This window comes from Salmo salar, chromosome 04 (assembly GCF_965601325.2).
Source record: "Salmo salar chromosome 04, fSalSal1, whole genome shotgun sequence".
Lineage (NCBI taxonomy): Eukaryota > Metazoa > Chordata > Actinopteri > Salmoniformes > Salmonidae > Salmo > Salmo salar.
Window position 1 is genome coordinate 90322957 of NC_138294.1, and position 14424 is coordinate 90337380.

General features: G+C 45.3%; 1 protein-coding gene across 1 annotated transcript; it reads left to right on the forward strand.

The window, feature by feature from the left end:
• The first annotated feature begins 250 nt into the window (after positions 1–250).
• Positions 251–12747, forward strand: LOC106594115 (von Willebrand factor A domain-containing protein 7). The gene is made up of 13 exons (XM_082973825.1): positions 251–308; positions 637–771; positions 1321–1507; positions 5177–5352; positions 6172–6284; positions 6466–6582; positions 6764–6976; positions 7341–7473; positions 8194–8340; positions 8626–8718; positions 9333–9604; positions 10675–10968; positions 11310–12747. The coding sequence occupies exons 1-13, from the start codon at positions 251–253 to the stop codon at positions 11787–11789; spliced, it is 2418 nt and encodes an 805-aa protein (XP_082829951.1). The 3' UTR covers positions 11790–12747.
• Positions 12748–14424: the final 1677 nt, after the last annotated feature.

Here is a 14424-nt window from a genome sequence, read left to right on the forward strand (position 1 = left end):
TGTCAGTGGGCAAACGTACAAAATCAGCAGGGGATCAAATACTTTTTCCCCCCACTGTATGTTGTCACAACATATTCGTCCTCCGGAACTGTCACTACGTACACCTGGTCCCTATTCCCATTTGATTATTAATTGTACAAGTGTGCCCTTTGTTCACCATTGTCCTGTTGAGTATTGTTACTATATCCGTTGGTGCGTGTGAGTACCTGTGCTGCGTTGTTTTGGCTCTCGTGTCGCATGTACTGCACAGATGATTACGGGTCTCGTCCCGTGTGATGATCATTGTGTGATTGAGGTATTTATTCGAGGTACTCCTCATGCTTTTGTTTGGGTTTCAACCCTGTGTTTTTGTTACGTGTTTTTGGTCTTCGTCCCCATGCCTTTACACGGCACGCTGTAATTTGGGAAGTAAAAACCCCTATTACGCATTCCTGCGCCTGTCTCCAGATCCCTTTATACCAACGTGACAATATTGCCTTAGTAAAGGTGATGTAATGATGCCTTATGCAGTCACAACATACTGCCCTAATAAAGGTGATGTAGTGGTGTTTTACATCAAAAGTTGTTTTAGATCAAGTAGTGTTGTGTAGCAAAGTACCAGGATGTAGTTTATATTGTGAAACCTCTATCCACCAGATAAGAACACACCCACATGTCGGAGCTGTGTCGGTAAAGACTGCCAGAACAACATCCTAGAAGACATCATCAGAGACAAGAAGCTGACCTCGGGATATTTTAGCCTTGAACCTTTTTTTTCCATCAAACCAAAAGGTAGAGTCAGTCACTAATCTGAATTTAATAAGATTTACACTGTGAATTGACCGGAGGTAGCATAGCAATAGCATACCAACCTAGTTTTATGTCTCTATGTGCTTTGGTCAAATGTGCTTTATACAGCTCCTCAACAGCAAAATGAGAAGTTAGCTAAAACACATACAGAATAGACCTAAAGATGCCTTATCTTAATTTGACCCAGTTTCTCACAGCAGGAAAATAATCCTGCAGAAACAGGAAATGTGAATTATTATGTGGATTATAATTAATATAATTATTTTGAAGTGGTTACGATGGGGTAAATCAAGTCTAAACTGGAAATTACAAACTTTAGAAGCTTTTTTAAATCTTGAAATCTCTACAAGTTTGCATGGAAAATTCCTGCAACAACAAGATGATCAAATTAAGATTCGGCATCTGTAGGACCAGGCTAGTAGCATACTGACTGACTGGCAGAGAAGAAACATCAATGTAATAACATACAAGATCCTGACGGCGGTTGTAAGTCACCATCGTATTGTCCTGATAATCTCTATCGGTTGGCAGGGAAGTGCAGCCATGGGGGCTTATCGGACCAGACAAGCAGGCAGGAGCCTACAGGTGGGATCAACAAGGACTCACTTGAGTCCAGCCATGGCAACTGGCACACTGCAGCTGCAGAGGTGGCCGTGGCTGCAACCAGCCAGCTGCTGGAGGACATCAGAGGGGCTGCCGGGGACACAGACTTCCTACGGTTGGGAATTGTACTTGATCATATAAGCACTGTTGTGGAGGGTCATGGCATCCGGCTCAAAGGACCATGAACAAAAGGTCTAGGGTTGGAAGAAGGTGTGGCGTGTAAGATCTTTACAGTGCATTCAGAAAGTATTCAGACCCATTTACTTTTTCCACATTTTCTTACATTACAGCTTTATTCTAAAATTCAGAGACCTGTCCCGAAGCCACTCCTGCGTTGTCTTGGCTGTGTGCTTAGGGTCGTTGAACTGTTGGAAGGTGAACCTTCGCTCCAGTCTGAGGTCCTGAGCAGGTTTTCATCAAGGATCTCTCTTTACTTTGCTCTGTTCATCTTTCCCTCGATCCTGACTAGTCTCCCAGTCCCTGCTGCTGAAAAACTTCCCCACAGCATGATGTTGCCACCACCATGCTTCACCGTAGGGATGGTGGCAGGTTTCCTCCAGACGTGACTTATGACATTCAGGCTAAAGAGTTCAATTTTGGTTTCCTCAGACCAGAGCATCTTGTTTCTCATGGTCTCAGAGTTCTTTAGGTGCCTTTTGGCAAACTTCAAGCAGGATGTCATGTGCCTTTTGCTGAGGAGTGGCTTCCGTCTGGCCAATCTACCATAAAGGCCTGATTGGTGGACTGGTGCAGGGATAGTTGTCCTTCTGGAAGTTTCTCCCGTCTCCACAGAGTAACTCTTGAGCTCTGTCGGTGTGACCATTGGGTTCTTGGTCACCTCCCTGACCAAGGCTCTTCTCCCCCGATGTCTCAGTTTGGCCGGCCGGCCAGATCGAGGAAGAGTCTTGGTGATTTCAAACTTCTTACTTTTGAATGATGGTGGCCATTGTGTTGTTGGGGACCTAGAGTGCTGCAGACATTTTTTGGTACCCTTCCCCCATATCTGTGCCTCGATACAATCCTGTCTTGGAGCTCTACGGACAATTCCTTAACCTCATGACTTGGTTTTTGCTCTGACATGCATTGTCAGCTGTGGGACCTTATATAGACAGGTTTGTGCCTTTCCAAATCATGTCCAATCAATTGAATTTACCACAGGTGGACTCCAATCAAGTTGTAGAAACATCTCATGGATGATCAATGGAAACCGGATGCACCTGAGATCAATTTCGAGTCACATAGCAAAGGGTCTGAATATTTATGTAAATCAGGTTTTCTGATTTTTATTTTGAATACGTTTGCAAAAAAGAGTAAAAAACCTGTTTTCACAGTAATTATGGGGTATTGTATGTAGATTGATGAGGGAAAACATGTATTTAATCAATTTTAGCATACGGCTGTAACATTACAAAATGTGGAAAATTGGAAGGGGTCTGAATACTTCCAAGTGCACTGTAGGTAGTTAGGATGGATGTGTTGAGTTGTTGCTTGTAAGACCTTGGAAATACACTACATGGCCAAAACTATGTGGACACTTGATCGTCAAACATCTCATTCCAAAATCATGGACATTAATATGGACTTAGTCCCCCCCTTTGCTTCTTTAGCCTCCACTCCTCTTTTACTTTTCCACTAGATTTTGTAACATTGCCTGCGGGACTTGTTTCCATTCAGCCACAAGAGCATTAGTGAGGTCGGGCACTGATGTTGGGCATTAAGTCTGGCTTGCAGTCGGCATTCCAATTAATCCCAAAGGTGGTCGATGGGGTTGAGGTCAGAGCTCTTTGCAGGCCAGTCAATTTCTTCCACACCGATCTTGACAAACCATTTCTGAATGTCATTGTATGCTGTAGCATTACGATTTCCCTTCACTGGAACTAATGGGCTTAATCCGAACCATGAAAAACTTTACAGTTGGCATTATGCATTGGAGCAAGTAGCGTTTTCCTGACATCCGCCAAATCCAGATTTGTCTGTCGGACTGCCAGATGGTGAAACGTGATTCATAACTCCAGAGAATGCGTTTACACTGCTTCAGAGTCCATTGGCGGCGAGCTTTACACCACTCCAGCCGACGCTTGGCATTGCACATGGTTATCTTAGGCTTTTGTGCGGCTGCTCGACCATGTAAACCCATTTCATGAAGCTCCCGACGAACAGTTCTTGTGCTGACGTTGCTTCCAGAGGCCGTTTGGAACTCAGTAGTGAGTGTTGCTTCTAGATGTTTCCACTTCACAATAACAGCACTTACAGTTGACCAGGGCAGCTCTAGAAGGGCAGAAATGTGACTGATTGACTTGTTGGAAAGGTGGCATCCTATGACAGTGCCATGTTGAAAGTCACTGAGCTCTTCAGTACGAGCCATTCTATTGCCAATGTTTGTCTATGAAGATTGCGTGGCTGTGTAATCGATTTTATACAGGCTGAAATAGTCGAATCCACTCATTTGAAGGGGTGTCCACATGCATTTGCCATGTAGTGTAGGATTGATGTGGATAACAAGTGTGTGCTTCAGGATGTGGTGGTCTGGAGATTTAATAAGGAAACTTTAGAAACACATAAAAGTGCAGACATGACAAAGCAGTGCCAGGTGACAATGGGGAATAGACTTAACATATAACATGTATAAACTAAGGTCACTGCCAGGATAAACACAACTAAGGGACATTATTATCAAACTGAGGACATGGATATAAAAAGAGATATAACAAGTTAAAGGTAAAATAGTACACAGCGATTCCATAACCTCCAAACAACCAAATGTGCTCTATTTATCTGTGTGTGCAATAAAATCAAGCATTTGATTCCTGCTCATTCCTCTAACATCCTGACCGATGTACCATAGCGGTATTAACAGTCCCGAAACCGAACTTTACAGTCCACCCTAGGCTAGTTATTTTCTTCATGGCCCTTCGAGCCGGATAAGACTGCTGCCATGAAACCAGACAACCTACCAGAAGAAGGTGCAGGGGTCATCCACAAATGCCTTCAAAACACACACAGAACACAGGCAGAACTCTTCAGCCCCTTTCAATACCAGCTCCTCCTAGAGATGTTAAAAGACATCAACAACCAACCAGACAATACAGACAAACAACATAAGCTCCCATCCCGTGGCGACCTCCTGGAGCAGCTGGTACAGCAGACATCACCTCCATCAAGCTCCCATCACGTTCAGCATCAGCCTTTGGTTATTCCACAACCTCCAGGCCCTTCTCCTGTGGCAAGCGGGCCACCAACTCCAGGTCTACCCTCTAAAGTGGCCACTGTGCCACACCAGGGTCTTTCTCCTCCAGTGGTCAGCGTTCCACCCCATAGGCTTCCATCACTAGTGGTCAGTGTGCAACTTCCGGGCTTTCTCTCTCAAGTGGTCAGCGCACCACACCCGTGCCTTTCCTCTTGTGTGACCAGCATGCCATGCCCTTCGGGTACCTCTCCTGTGGCAAGTGTGCAACCTCCAAGATGCCGCCTGGTGGCCAGCATTCCAACCCCATGCCTTCTGGTCGGCAAGACAAACCCAAACCCTTCGCCTTCCTCCTTCTCTGACTTTTGGAGAATGCCGCCCTCCGCTGGAACCTCCACCCTTGATTTTCCATGGGACAGCCAGGGCTCATCGAACAAAAAGTCCTGAACCTAACTTACAGTCCATCCTAGCCCTAGTCCTTTTCTTCAAGCACATTTATCTGCCTCTGCCCCTGCTGCACATCTGCAACAACTTTTGCACTGCACAAAACATAAAGAGATTCCTTCTTTCTCGCTCTCCTTCTTTCTCTCACTCTCTCAGGATGATGGGGATCTCTAAGAATGGATCTAGAGTTCTGTGTTTTGTGATCGACACCACCGGCAGCATGTCGGACGACATCGCAGCGGTAAGGGAGACGACGTCGCTCATCATCGACAGCAAGAGAGGAACGCCAGACGAACCCTCAGCCTACATCTTGGTCCCCTTCAATGACCCAGGTGAGAGATGGGATGCGTCCCGAATGGTATCATGTACCCTATGGGCCCTGGTCCAAAGTAGTGCACAATGTGGAGAGCAGGGTGTGATTTGCGGTGCAGCCATGATGCATTCTGGCTGACTGACAGTCCCTGGAATCGGACACTCGAATAAGAAAAAAATATGGTAATGTTTACATGACTTATTTTATTGATTTTCTACTGTTTTATAAATCAGAAGACAGCCATCTAGACCTTCCTAGGACCGTGTAAATGTCCTCTGTTGAATTCATGTGTATTTGCCTCCCTCTGGTGGTTCGGCTGCATCATTACATCCATTTATATCACTTCACTGCAACGTTACGTCAAAGGGGCGGTCCTTCGAAAAACATTTATCCAGCTGGACTGCTTCATCGCACGGACATGACAATGCAATCGCTGATTTTTGTCTCAAGCAGGCGGATCTAAACTCTCATAGCTCTATGATAAAAAAATGCGACCTACACACTTCCTTAAACCTAAAACAGGTAAGGAAGTAATTTTGTGTGGAAGTCAAACATTTGTTTTACATCAGAGGCAGACACATTGCATATGTTCAGAACAACAAAATGGAGCCCTTTACCTAGCCCTTCTCCCCTTGTCTGTAGGAGGGACGCATGCTGCTTAAATGGGCCAAATAATGATTTAGACGGTCACAAATGTAACAGATTTTGACTATCGCTAACGTCATGATATGTTTGCTAATACATAAGGTTAAATAGTTTGAAAAGGCTTATACGCGCATGACATGGATAACACATATGACATGGACCTTGTCCTATCCTATTATTTTTGTGCCACAAGACTTTGGGCCCCTGATGCGGACCACGGACCCAGACGTCTTTAAGGCAGAGATCAATGCACTGAGTGCTGCTGGAGGAGGGGATTTCCCAGAGATGAGTCTATCAGGACTTCAGGTACAGTGACTGACAAACCTGTAGTGTTGGACAGGCATGTACAACCCAAATAAGACTGTATATAACTGTTATGAATTTGTATTTTTGAATTTGCCTTCCAGCTGCCAGTTCAACACAGAATGCATTCCCAATACATTCTAGTGGTGTGCTAGTGTGACTGTGTCCCCTGTGCTTTCTACAGGTGGCTTTAACTGGTGCACCCCCCTCTTCAGAGATCTTCCTTTTCACCGATGCCCCCGCAAAAGACTTGAACCTAATGGGCACGGTGATCGCTCTCATAGAACGCACTAAGTCAGTGGTGAGTAGCTGGGCCTTGTTATACTTTATGTCACAAGCAACATTAACCGGCAATATTTACATTTTCCTCTGTCTTTTCCATTGCCTTTGGACTTATTGACCTTCACAATCGTAGAGAGATCATCAAATTCCTTTACTTTTCACTATATATCCTCTCTCTCTTCCCCCGCCCCGCCCCCCAGGTGTCCTTCTTCCTAACTGGCTCTTTGGGGCTCCGTCGTAGGAGGGCTAGTGACCAGGGCCAAGGACAGGTCCAGCACAGTCGGATGGTAGAGTCAGACTCCCAGCTCTACATGGAGCTGTCCCAGGCCTCAGGTGGCCAGGCCATACAGGTCACCAAGACAGAATTGCCCAAGGCCACCAGCATCATTGTGGAATCCTCCAGCTCTTCATTGGTAACCTTGACACCAATAGTAAACATTAGGGTAACGCTAGGTCCACAATGTGAAGGTTGGGACAAGAGAGTTCTAATATTCCATAACTCTTTGCATAAATGTGGAACAATTCTAAACAAGGTATCAGCACTGGTCCAATGATTTTATTTATTTTCAAAAGTTTTCACTCGTTTATTAAGACGTTGTCCCAACCTTGTGATGTTGGACCGAGCCTAGCCCCAATGGCCATGTTCCAAGACGAGGCTTCTGTAGTGCAGCAACATGTCACCCTGGGAGAGTTGCTTCTGAAAGATGCATCTGCCATTTTTCACCCACCATCTCTCTTTCTCTCTCTCTATCTCCTCTCCTTCTTTCTTTCTTTCAGGTGACCATTCTACAGGCTGTGCGGAGTCCAGGAAGGGCTGATAATTTCTCCTTCACTGTAGATGAGTCTGTGAGAAACCTGACTGCTTATGTTACAGGAAGCTCCCTCTCCTTCACTCTCACCAGCCCCTCAGGTATTCCACAGATTTATCATTTATCATTTTTATTTAACCAGGGGAGTCTCATTGACATTAAAATCTCTCATCACAAAGTCTCTGTTGTAAAATTGGTCTTCGGATTTCAATAGGACTTCCTGGATATATGTAAACCGGGTCTCTCCAACCCTTTTCCTGGAGAGACATCCTATTGTAGGTTTTAAATCCAACCCTTTTCCTGGAGAGCTACCCTCCAGTAGGTTTTAACTCCAACCCTGTTCCTGTTGAGATACCCTCCAGTAGGTTTTAACTCCAACCCTGTTCCTGGAGAGATACCCTCCAGTAGGTTTTAACTCCAACCCTGTTCCTGGAGAGCTACCCTCCTGTAGGTTTTAACTCCAACCCTGTTCCTGGAGAGATACCCTCCTGTCGGTTTTAACTCCAACCCTGTTCCTGGAGAGATACCCTCCTGTAGGTTTTAACTCCAACCCTGTTCCTGGAGAGATACCCTTCTGTAGGTTTTAACTCCAACCCTGTTCCTGGAGAGCTACCCTCCAGTAGGTTTTAACTCCAACCCTGTTCCTGGAGAGATACCCTTCTGTAGGTTTTAACTCCAACCCTGTTCCTGGAGAGCTACCCTCCTGGTATTAAGAAATCACAAACATGCACTCTGTTCAAATCATTAGACATTTATTTCTGTTGTAGCTTGGGGCAAATTCCCACCTCTGTTGCTATGGTTATGGTGATGTCATCCCACAGGTGTGTCCCAGAGTAGCGGGGAGGTAAATGGGTCTCTGGCAACGATTAAAACCGTGGGGAACTTCCTCACACTGGGGCTGGACAGCCAAGCGGGATTATGGGAAATCAGTGTGTCGTCAACTGTGCCCTACTCACTGAAGGTCGTAGGTGAGTGCGACAACGTTGGCTTTTCTGGAGGGCATATTACATAGAAATTAGGCAAGTGAGCAACCATTTGTAATAGTGTGCTGAACAGTGTGTTAACATTGTATTTAGGTTGGCAGGTGAAGTGTGTGGGTAACACATTGTTACGGAGTACCTACAACTGTTTGCGCCTTGCACAATTTCAGAGATTTTTCAAATAAACTCTATAATTCTTTATTAACAACTGTTGAGCGTATGCTTTTATTCCATGTTCAGAGGTCAAAGAGCTCTTTGACTTTCTCTTTCCAGGTCAGAGCGCCATCGACTTCCTGTTTGACTTTGTGGAGGTGTCCCAGGGACCTCATCCAGCCTTTGCTGTTTTAGAGTCCCGTCCTCAAGCTGGTGAGTGTCACGTTCGTCTAAAGGAGTAGACCAAGGCGCAGCGTACTTAGAGTTCCACATGTTTAATAAATATGAAAACTCACCAAAACAATACAGAAGAAAACGAAGCGTGACTTTCTGGGCTGCTCACAGGCAGCTACACAAACACAAGATCCCACAAAGCACAGGTGGGGAAAAGGCTGCCTAAGTATGATTCCTAATCAGAGACAACGATAGACAGCTGTCTCTGATTAGGAACCATACTCGGCCCAAAACAAAGAAATACAAAAACATAGAAAAAGGAACATAGAACGCCCACCCTAGTCACACCCTGGCCTAACCAAAATAGAGAACAAAACCCTCTCTATGGCCAGGGCGTGACAGTGAGTCAGGATTTAAACAAACAGTTTGTTACCAGTTAGAGCACAGTGACGCAGGGTGGATATTTACAGGGGCACCAAAATGCTGTCTATGTAGATCAGTTCCTCCATCGTGGTTCCTAACATTGACGTTGATTTAACACTCCTAACTTTTTGGTTCTTTACTTACAAGTTTCTATCGCAGCCTTTAAGTATAATGTGATTTGCTACTTATACATTAGCTACCTCCTAAACTCCACATTTCTCCGCCCCTAGGCGGTAATGCCACCCTGCTGGTGTCAGTGACGGGGAGTGAATCTGTGAGTCTGACGGAGGTGGCCCTGGTTGAGGCCTCGGGGTCAGGGGAGGTCAGTGGAACCTTGGAATCAGTCGGCAGCGGAGACTTCCTGGTTACCATGGACAGAATCCCAGATGGGGAGTTTGTTGTGCGTCTGAGAGGAGAGAACAGCGCCACCACCAGGGCATTACCAGACAGCTTCCAGAGACAGTCCTCCACCCGCCTCAGAGCCTCCACTGTTATGGTGACGGTGAGTGCCAAGGTCAAATGTCAAGAATCAGAGTTGTTGAAGTTGCTCCTTGACACTGGGTCTGGTAATTTTTTCATTTTACCCTGTGATGGTTAGTGTTGGGAGGTATCCTGGGGAAACTTGTAGCCTACCAATACTGGGTAGTGAGTACACAAAAATCTATGTTATTAGCTGTGTTATGTCTGATTTCAGGCTGAGGCAGAACATTCTGTTGTCTTCTGTCTGGTTTCAGGCTGAGGCAGAATGTTCTGCTGTGTTATGTCTGATTTCAGGCTGAGGCAGAACATTCTGTTGTCTTCTGTCTGGTTTCAGGCTGAGGCTGAACGTTCTGTTGGGTTCTGTCTAGTTTCAAGCTGAGGCAGACTGTTTTGCTGTGTTCTGTCTGGTTTTCAGGCTAAGGCAGACTTTTCTGTTGTGTTCTAAGGCAGAAAGTTCTGTGGGAGGAAGGTAGCCTAGTGGTTAGAGTGTTGGGCCAGTAACCGGAAGGTTGCTGGATTAAATCCCCAAGGTAAAAATCAATCATTTTCCCCCCTGAGCAAGGCAGTTAACCCGCTGTTCCCTGGGCGCCGAAGACGTGGATGTCGATTATGGCAGCCCCCCCGCACCTCTCTGGTTCAGAGGGGTTGGCTTAAATGTGGAAGACACATTTCAGTTGAATGCATTCAGTTGTACAATTGACTAGGTATCCCCCTTTCCCTGTCTGCTTTCAGGCTGAGGCTGAACGTTCTGTTGTGTTCTGCCTGGCTTCAGGCTGAGGAAGAACGTTCTGTTGTGTTCTGTCTGGTTTCAGGCTGAGGCTGAACGTTCTGTTGTGTTCTGTCTGGTTTCAGGCTGAGGCTGAACGTTCTGTTGTGTTCTGTCTGGTTTCAGGCTGAGGCTGAACGTTCTGTTGTGTTCTGTCTGGTTTCAGGCTGAGGCTGAACTTTCTGTTGTGTTCTGTCTGGTTTCAGGCTGAGGCTGAACGTTCTGTTGTGTTCTGTCTGGTTTCAGGCTGAGGCTGAACGTTCTGTTGTGTTCTGTCTGGTTTCAGGCTGAGGCTGAACGTTCTGTTGTGTTCTGTCTGGTTTCAGGCTAAGGCAGAAAGTGACCTGGAGCCTGGAACACCCTTTTCAGTCCTGTTCACTGTGACAACCAACGGGACAGGCGGATCCTTCACCATCCGGGCCACAAATGACCGGGGCTTCCCCTCCTCTTCCCCTACAACCCTGACGCTAGTGACCGGGGTCAGTGCCAACGGTACAGTGACCCTCACGGCCCCCGCCAACACCGTGTCGGGCACGGACGTCACCCTGACCATCGAGGCTGAGTCTCCCGGGGCCACCGACACCAACTACGCCGTCCTGCGCCTCTCCGTTGTTTCACCGGTAACTCTGAGGAACACAGGGTGTTTAGTTTCTGTGTTGGCCTGCTTTTCTTTTTTCTCTGTTCTGGGTGAACAGGTAGAATTACAGTAGCCTGGTCCCAGATCTTTTTGTGCCAACATTCCATTCCTTGTCATGACATGCAGTAGCAGGGAGTGGAATGATGGCACAAACAGACTGGTACCCAGGCTAGAATGACATAAGGGATTAAAAGGAAAACTCATGTCTTTCCTCCAAGGTTAGTGTCTTTTTAAATGTATCAGACCCCAGGTAGACTAGCTAACGTCATGGCGTCAGCTAATGGGGATCCTAATAAAAATGTAATTCTTTCCCCTCCCCTGCAGGTGACAGATTTCAGCCGTCCGGTGTGCGATGTGGTCAGCGTAACAGCCAATTGTTCTGACGACTGCAGCCTGTCCATGTGGGAGCTCTCTGCCAACCTGACGGACGGCAATGGGACGGGCATCGAGCGCGTCACCCTGCGCCAGGGCAACGGAACCCTCAACACCACCACCACGGTGGAGGGTGCGGGGAATATGACCGTGACTCTGGCAGCCTACAGCGCCTCCTGCTGTTCCCCGGAGGTAGAGCTGGTGGCGGTGGATGGCGCAGGGAACGTGGGGACCTGTTTCAGGTCCATCAGAGTGACAGTGGATACCACTGTCCAGCCACCAGTCACCAATGTCATCACTGAGAACAGCATCACCGTGACTCCACCTATAGTTACCACCACCACCGCCGCGAGCAGGGGCCATCCTCTATCCCTCTCCTCGTATCTCTGTTCCATCATGTTGGTCTCTGTCACACTCGTTCTGAGCCGCTAGGTAGCTCATTTCACTTCTGGTCTTGAAAGATGTTTAATCAAATTCAATAGTTTCTCTGTTATAATACTGTCTGTTAAGTTCCCATTATTATGTCAAGTCCAATAATACATGCCATTTAGCTGATGTGTTTAACCAAAGTGACTGACATTAATGCGTGCATACATTTTATGTAAAGGTGGCCCTGGGAATTGAACCCACTATCCTGGCATTGCAAGCGCCATGCTCTACCAACTGAGCTACAGAGGTCTAAGGCCATGCGGCTTAGTGTCTTTTCGATGGACCTCATGTCATCTGGCTAGTGTACCAAAACAAAGTGCCAAGGCAGTCTCTAAAAGGCATCCTGCAGGGACGGGGGCTTATATATATATATATATATATAGGACAATATATATATATATAGGACAAAACACACATCACGACAAGACAGACAACACTACATAAGAGAGACCTAAGACAACAACATAGCAAGGCAGCAACACATGACAACACAACATGGTAGCAACACAACATGGCAACCGCAAAACATGGTAGCAGCACAAAGGGCAAGAAGGTAGACAGAACAATACATCAGGCAAAGCAGCCACAACTGTCAGTAAGAGTGTCCATGATTAAGTCTTTGAATGAAGAGATTGAGATAAAACTGTCCAGTTTGAGTGTTAGTTGCAGCTCGTTCCAGTCGCTAGCTGCAGCGAAATGCATATGGTATTGATAAGTAATCATAAATAATCATAATGTATGTTGATATCACTGTAATTTCTTATTGGTCTATAGCAATAAAGGCTGGCATTATTAGGTATCAATAAGACACTCTACTTCCTGATGTTCTCTGCTTAGTTATTCATGTCACTTGTATGACCTGTTGTCTGTAAATATTGATTGTCTTTTGTAACGTCAGTCCTCGATAATGTGAGACATATTCCTCCAAAGGCCAATAAAGTGAACTGAAGAAGTAAACAAATCGTTTTAATTGGACCTTAAACTTTATAGACCTTCTAATTTGTGTGAACTATCCCTTCAGTGTAATTGCAGCAAGTGGCAAGTGTTGCGTTTTGTCGCCCTCTACCGGCACTACGTGTAGGTGCATGCAGTACATCTCAGCACAACACTGGTCTGGAGAAGCACCCAGCCGTCGAGCCGAAGGACGACAGATAGGTTGTGACGGAGTGGCAGTTTCCGTTGTGCCATAGACTGACCGAGTAGCAGATGGATTTTGTCGGCCTGTTACCCTTAACCAGGATAGTTTAGGAAATGGCTACCAAATTGTGACCGCAGTCTTGTAGGAAAGCCAATTGTGTTGGTCCATATGGGGCTATCCGTTTGAAAAAGGGAAAAAAAAGTATTTAGGCATATCTGACGGTTTATAGTAGAATATAGTTCACAATCACGGCAGGTTATCTACGTTTTTAATGTGAGCCACTATCCAACTCTCCCACTTCAGGTGCTTGAGTAGAAAAGCCTGGCCCGTGACCACCTGACCTTCTCTCTCCGCTGAGGAGCGTCGTAGTTGTACCTCGCTCCCAGTCCGCTAAGTCCGGAACCGACTGTACAAAACTGGACCACAGAGAACCAGAGAAAACACTCCAAAAAGCAGGGAGCGTTACTGAGAACAGAAAACTACCAATGGAGGGCAAACTAATTTGAATTCGGAGGGCAAACGACAACGGCGATCCCCATCAAATACCGAGCTGATTGGGTGAGTTGCCTCAGTGAATTTGCCGCAAAGCAGCAGTGTTTTAATATCGTTAATAATCGTCGATGCAGTTGAATGGACAGCTTTTACAGCATTGCCAGTGTGTGCATAGTAATGCTGGGAAAGTCTTAGATTGTGACTGTGCACTCTTCTATTACTATGATAGTACCTCTTCTATTACTATGATAGTACCTCTTCTATTACTATGATAGTACCTCTTCTATTACTATGATAGTACCTCTTCTATTACTATGATAGTACCTCTTCTATTACTATGATAGTACCTCTTCTATTACTATGATAGTACCTCTTCTATTACTATGATAGTACCTCTTCTATTACTATGATAGTACCTCTTCTATTACTATGATAGTACCTCTTCTATTACTATGATAGTACCTCTTCTATTACTATGATAGTACCTCTTCTATTACTATGATAGTACCTCTTCTATTACTATGATAGTACCTCTTCTATTACTATGATAGTACCTCTTCTATTACTATGATAGTACCTCTTCTATTACTATGATAGTACCTCTTCTATTACTATGATAGTACCTCTTCTATTACTATGATAGTACCTCTTCTATTACTATGATAGTACCTCTTCTATTACTATGATAGTACCTCTTCTATTACTATGATAGTACCTCTTCTATTACTATGATAGTACCTCTTCTATTACTATGATAGTACCTCTTCTATTACTATGATAGTACCTCTTCTATTACTATGATAGTACCTTTTCTATTTCTATGATAGTACCTCTTCTATTACTATGATAGTACCTCTTCTATTACTATGATAGTACCTTTTCTATTACTATGATAGTACCTCTTCTATTACTATGATAGTACCTCTTCTATTACTATGCTAGTACCTCTTCTATTTCTATGATAGTACCTCTTCTATTACTATGATAGTACCTCTTCTATTACTATGA

Excerpts from the sequence above, each read along its gene's own strand:
- LOC106594115 (XM_082973825.1), top strand. The coding sequence starts at position 251 with ATGATTACGGGTCTCGTCCCGTGTGATGATCATTGTGTGATTGAGGTA. Across the intron at positions 309-636 it reads GATTGAGGTATTTATTCGAG|ATAAGAACACACCCACATGT; the intron begins GTACTCCTCATG and ends TCTATCCACCAG. Across the intron at positions 5,353-6,171 it reads GGTCCCCTTCAATGACCCAG|ACTTTGGGCCCCTGATGCGG; the intron begins GTGAGAGATGGG and ends TTGTGCCACAAG.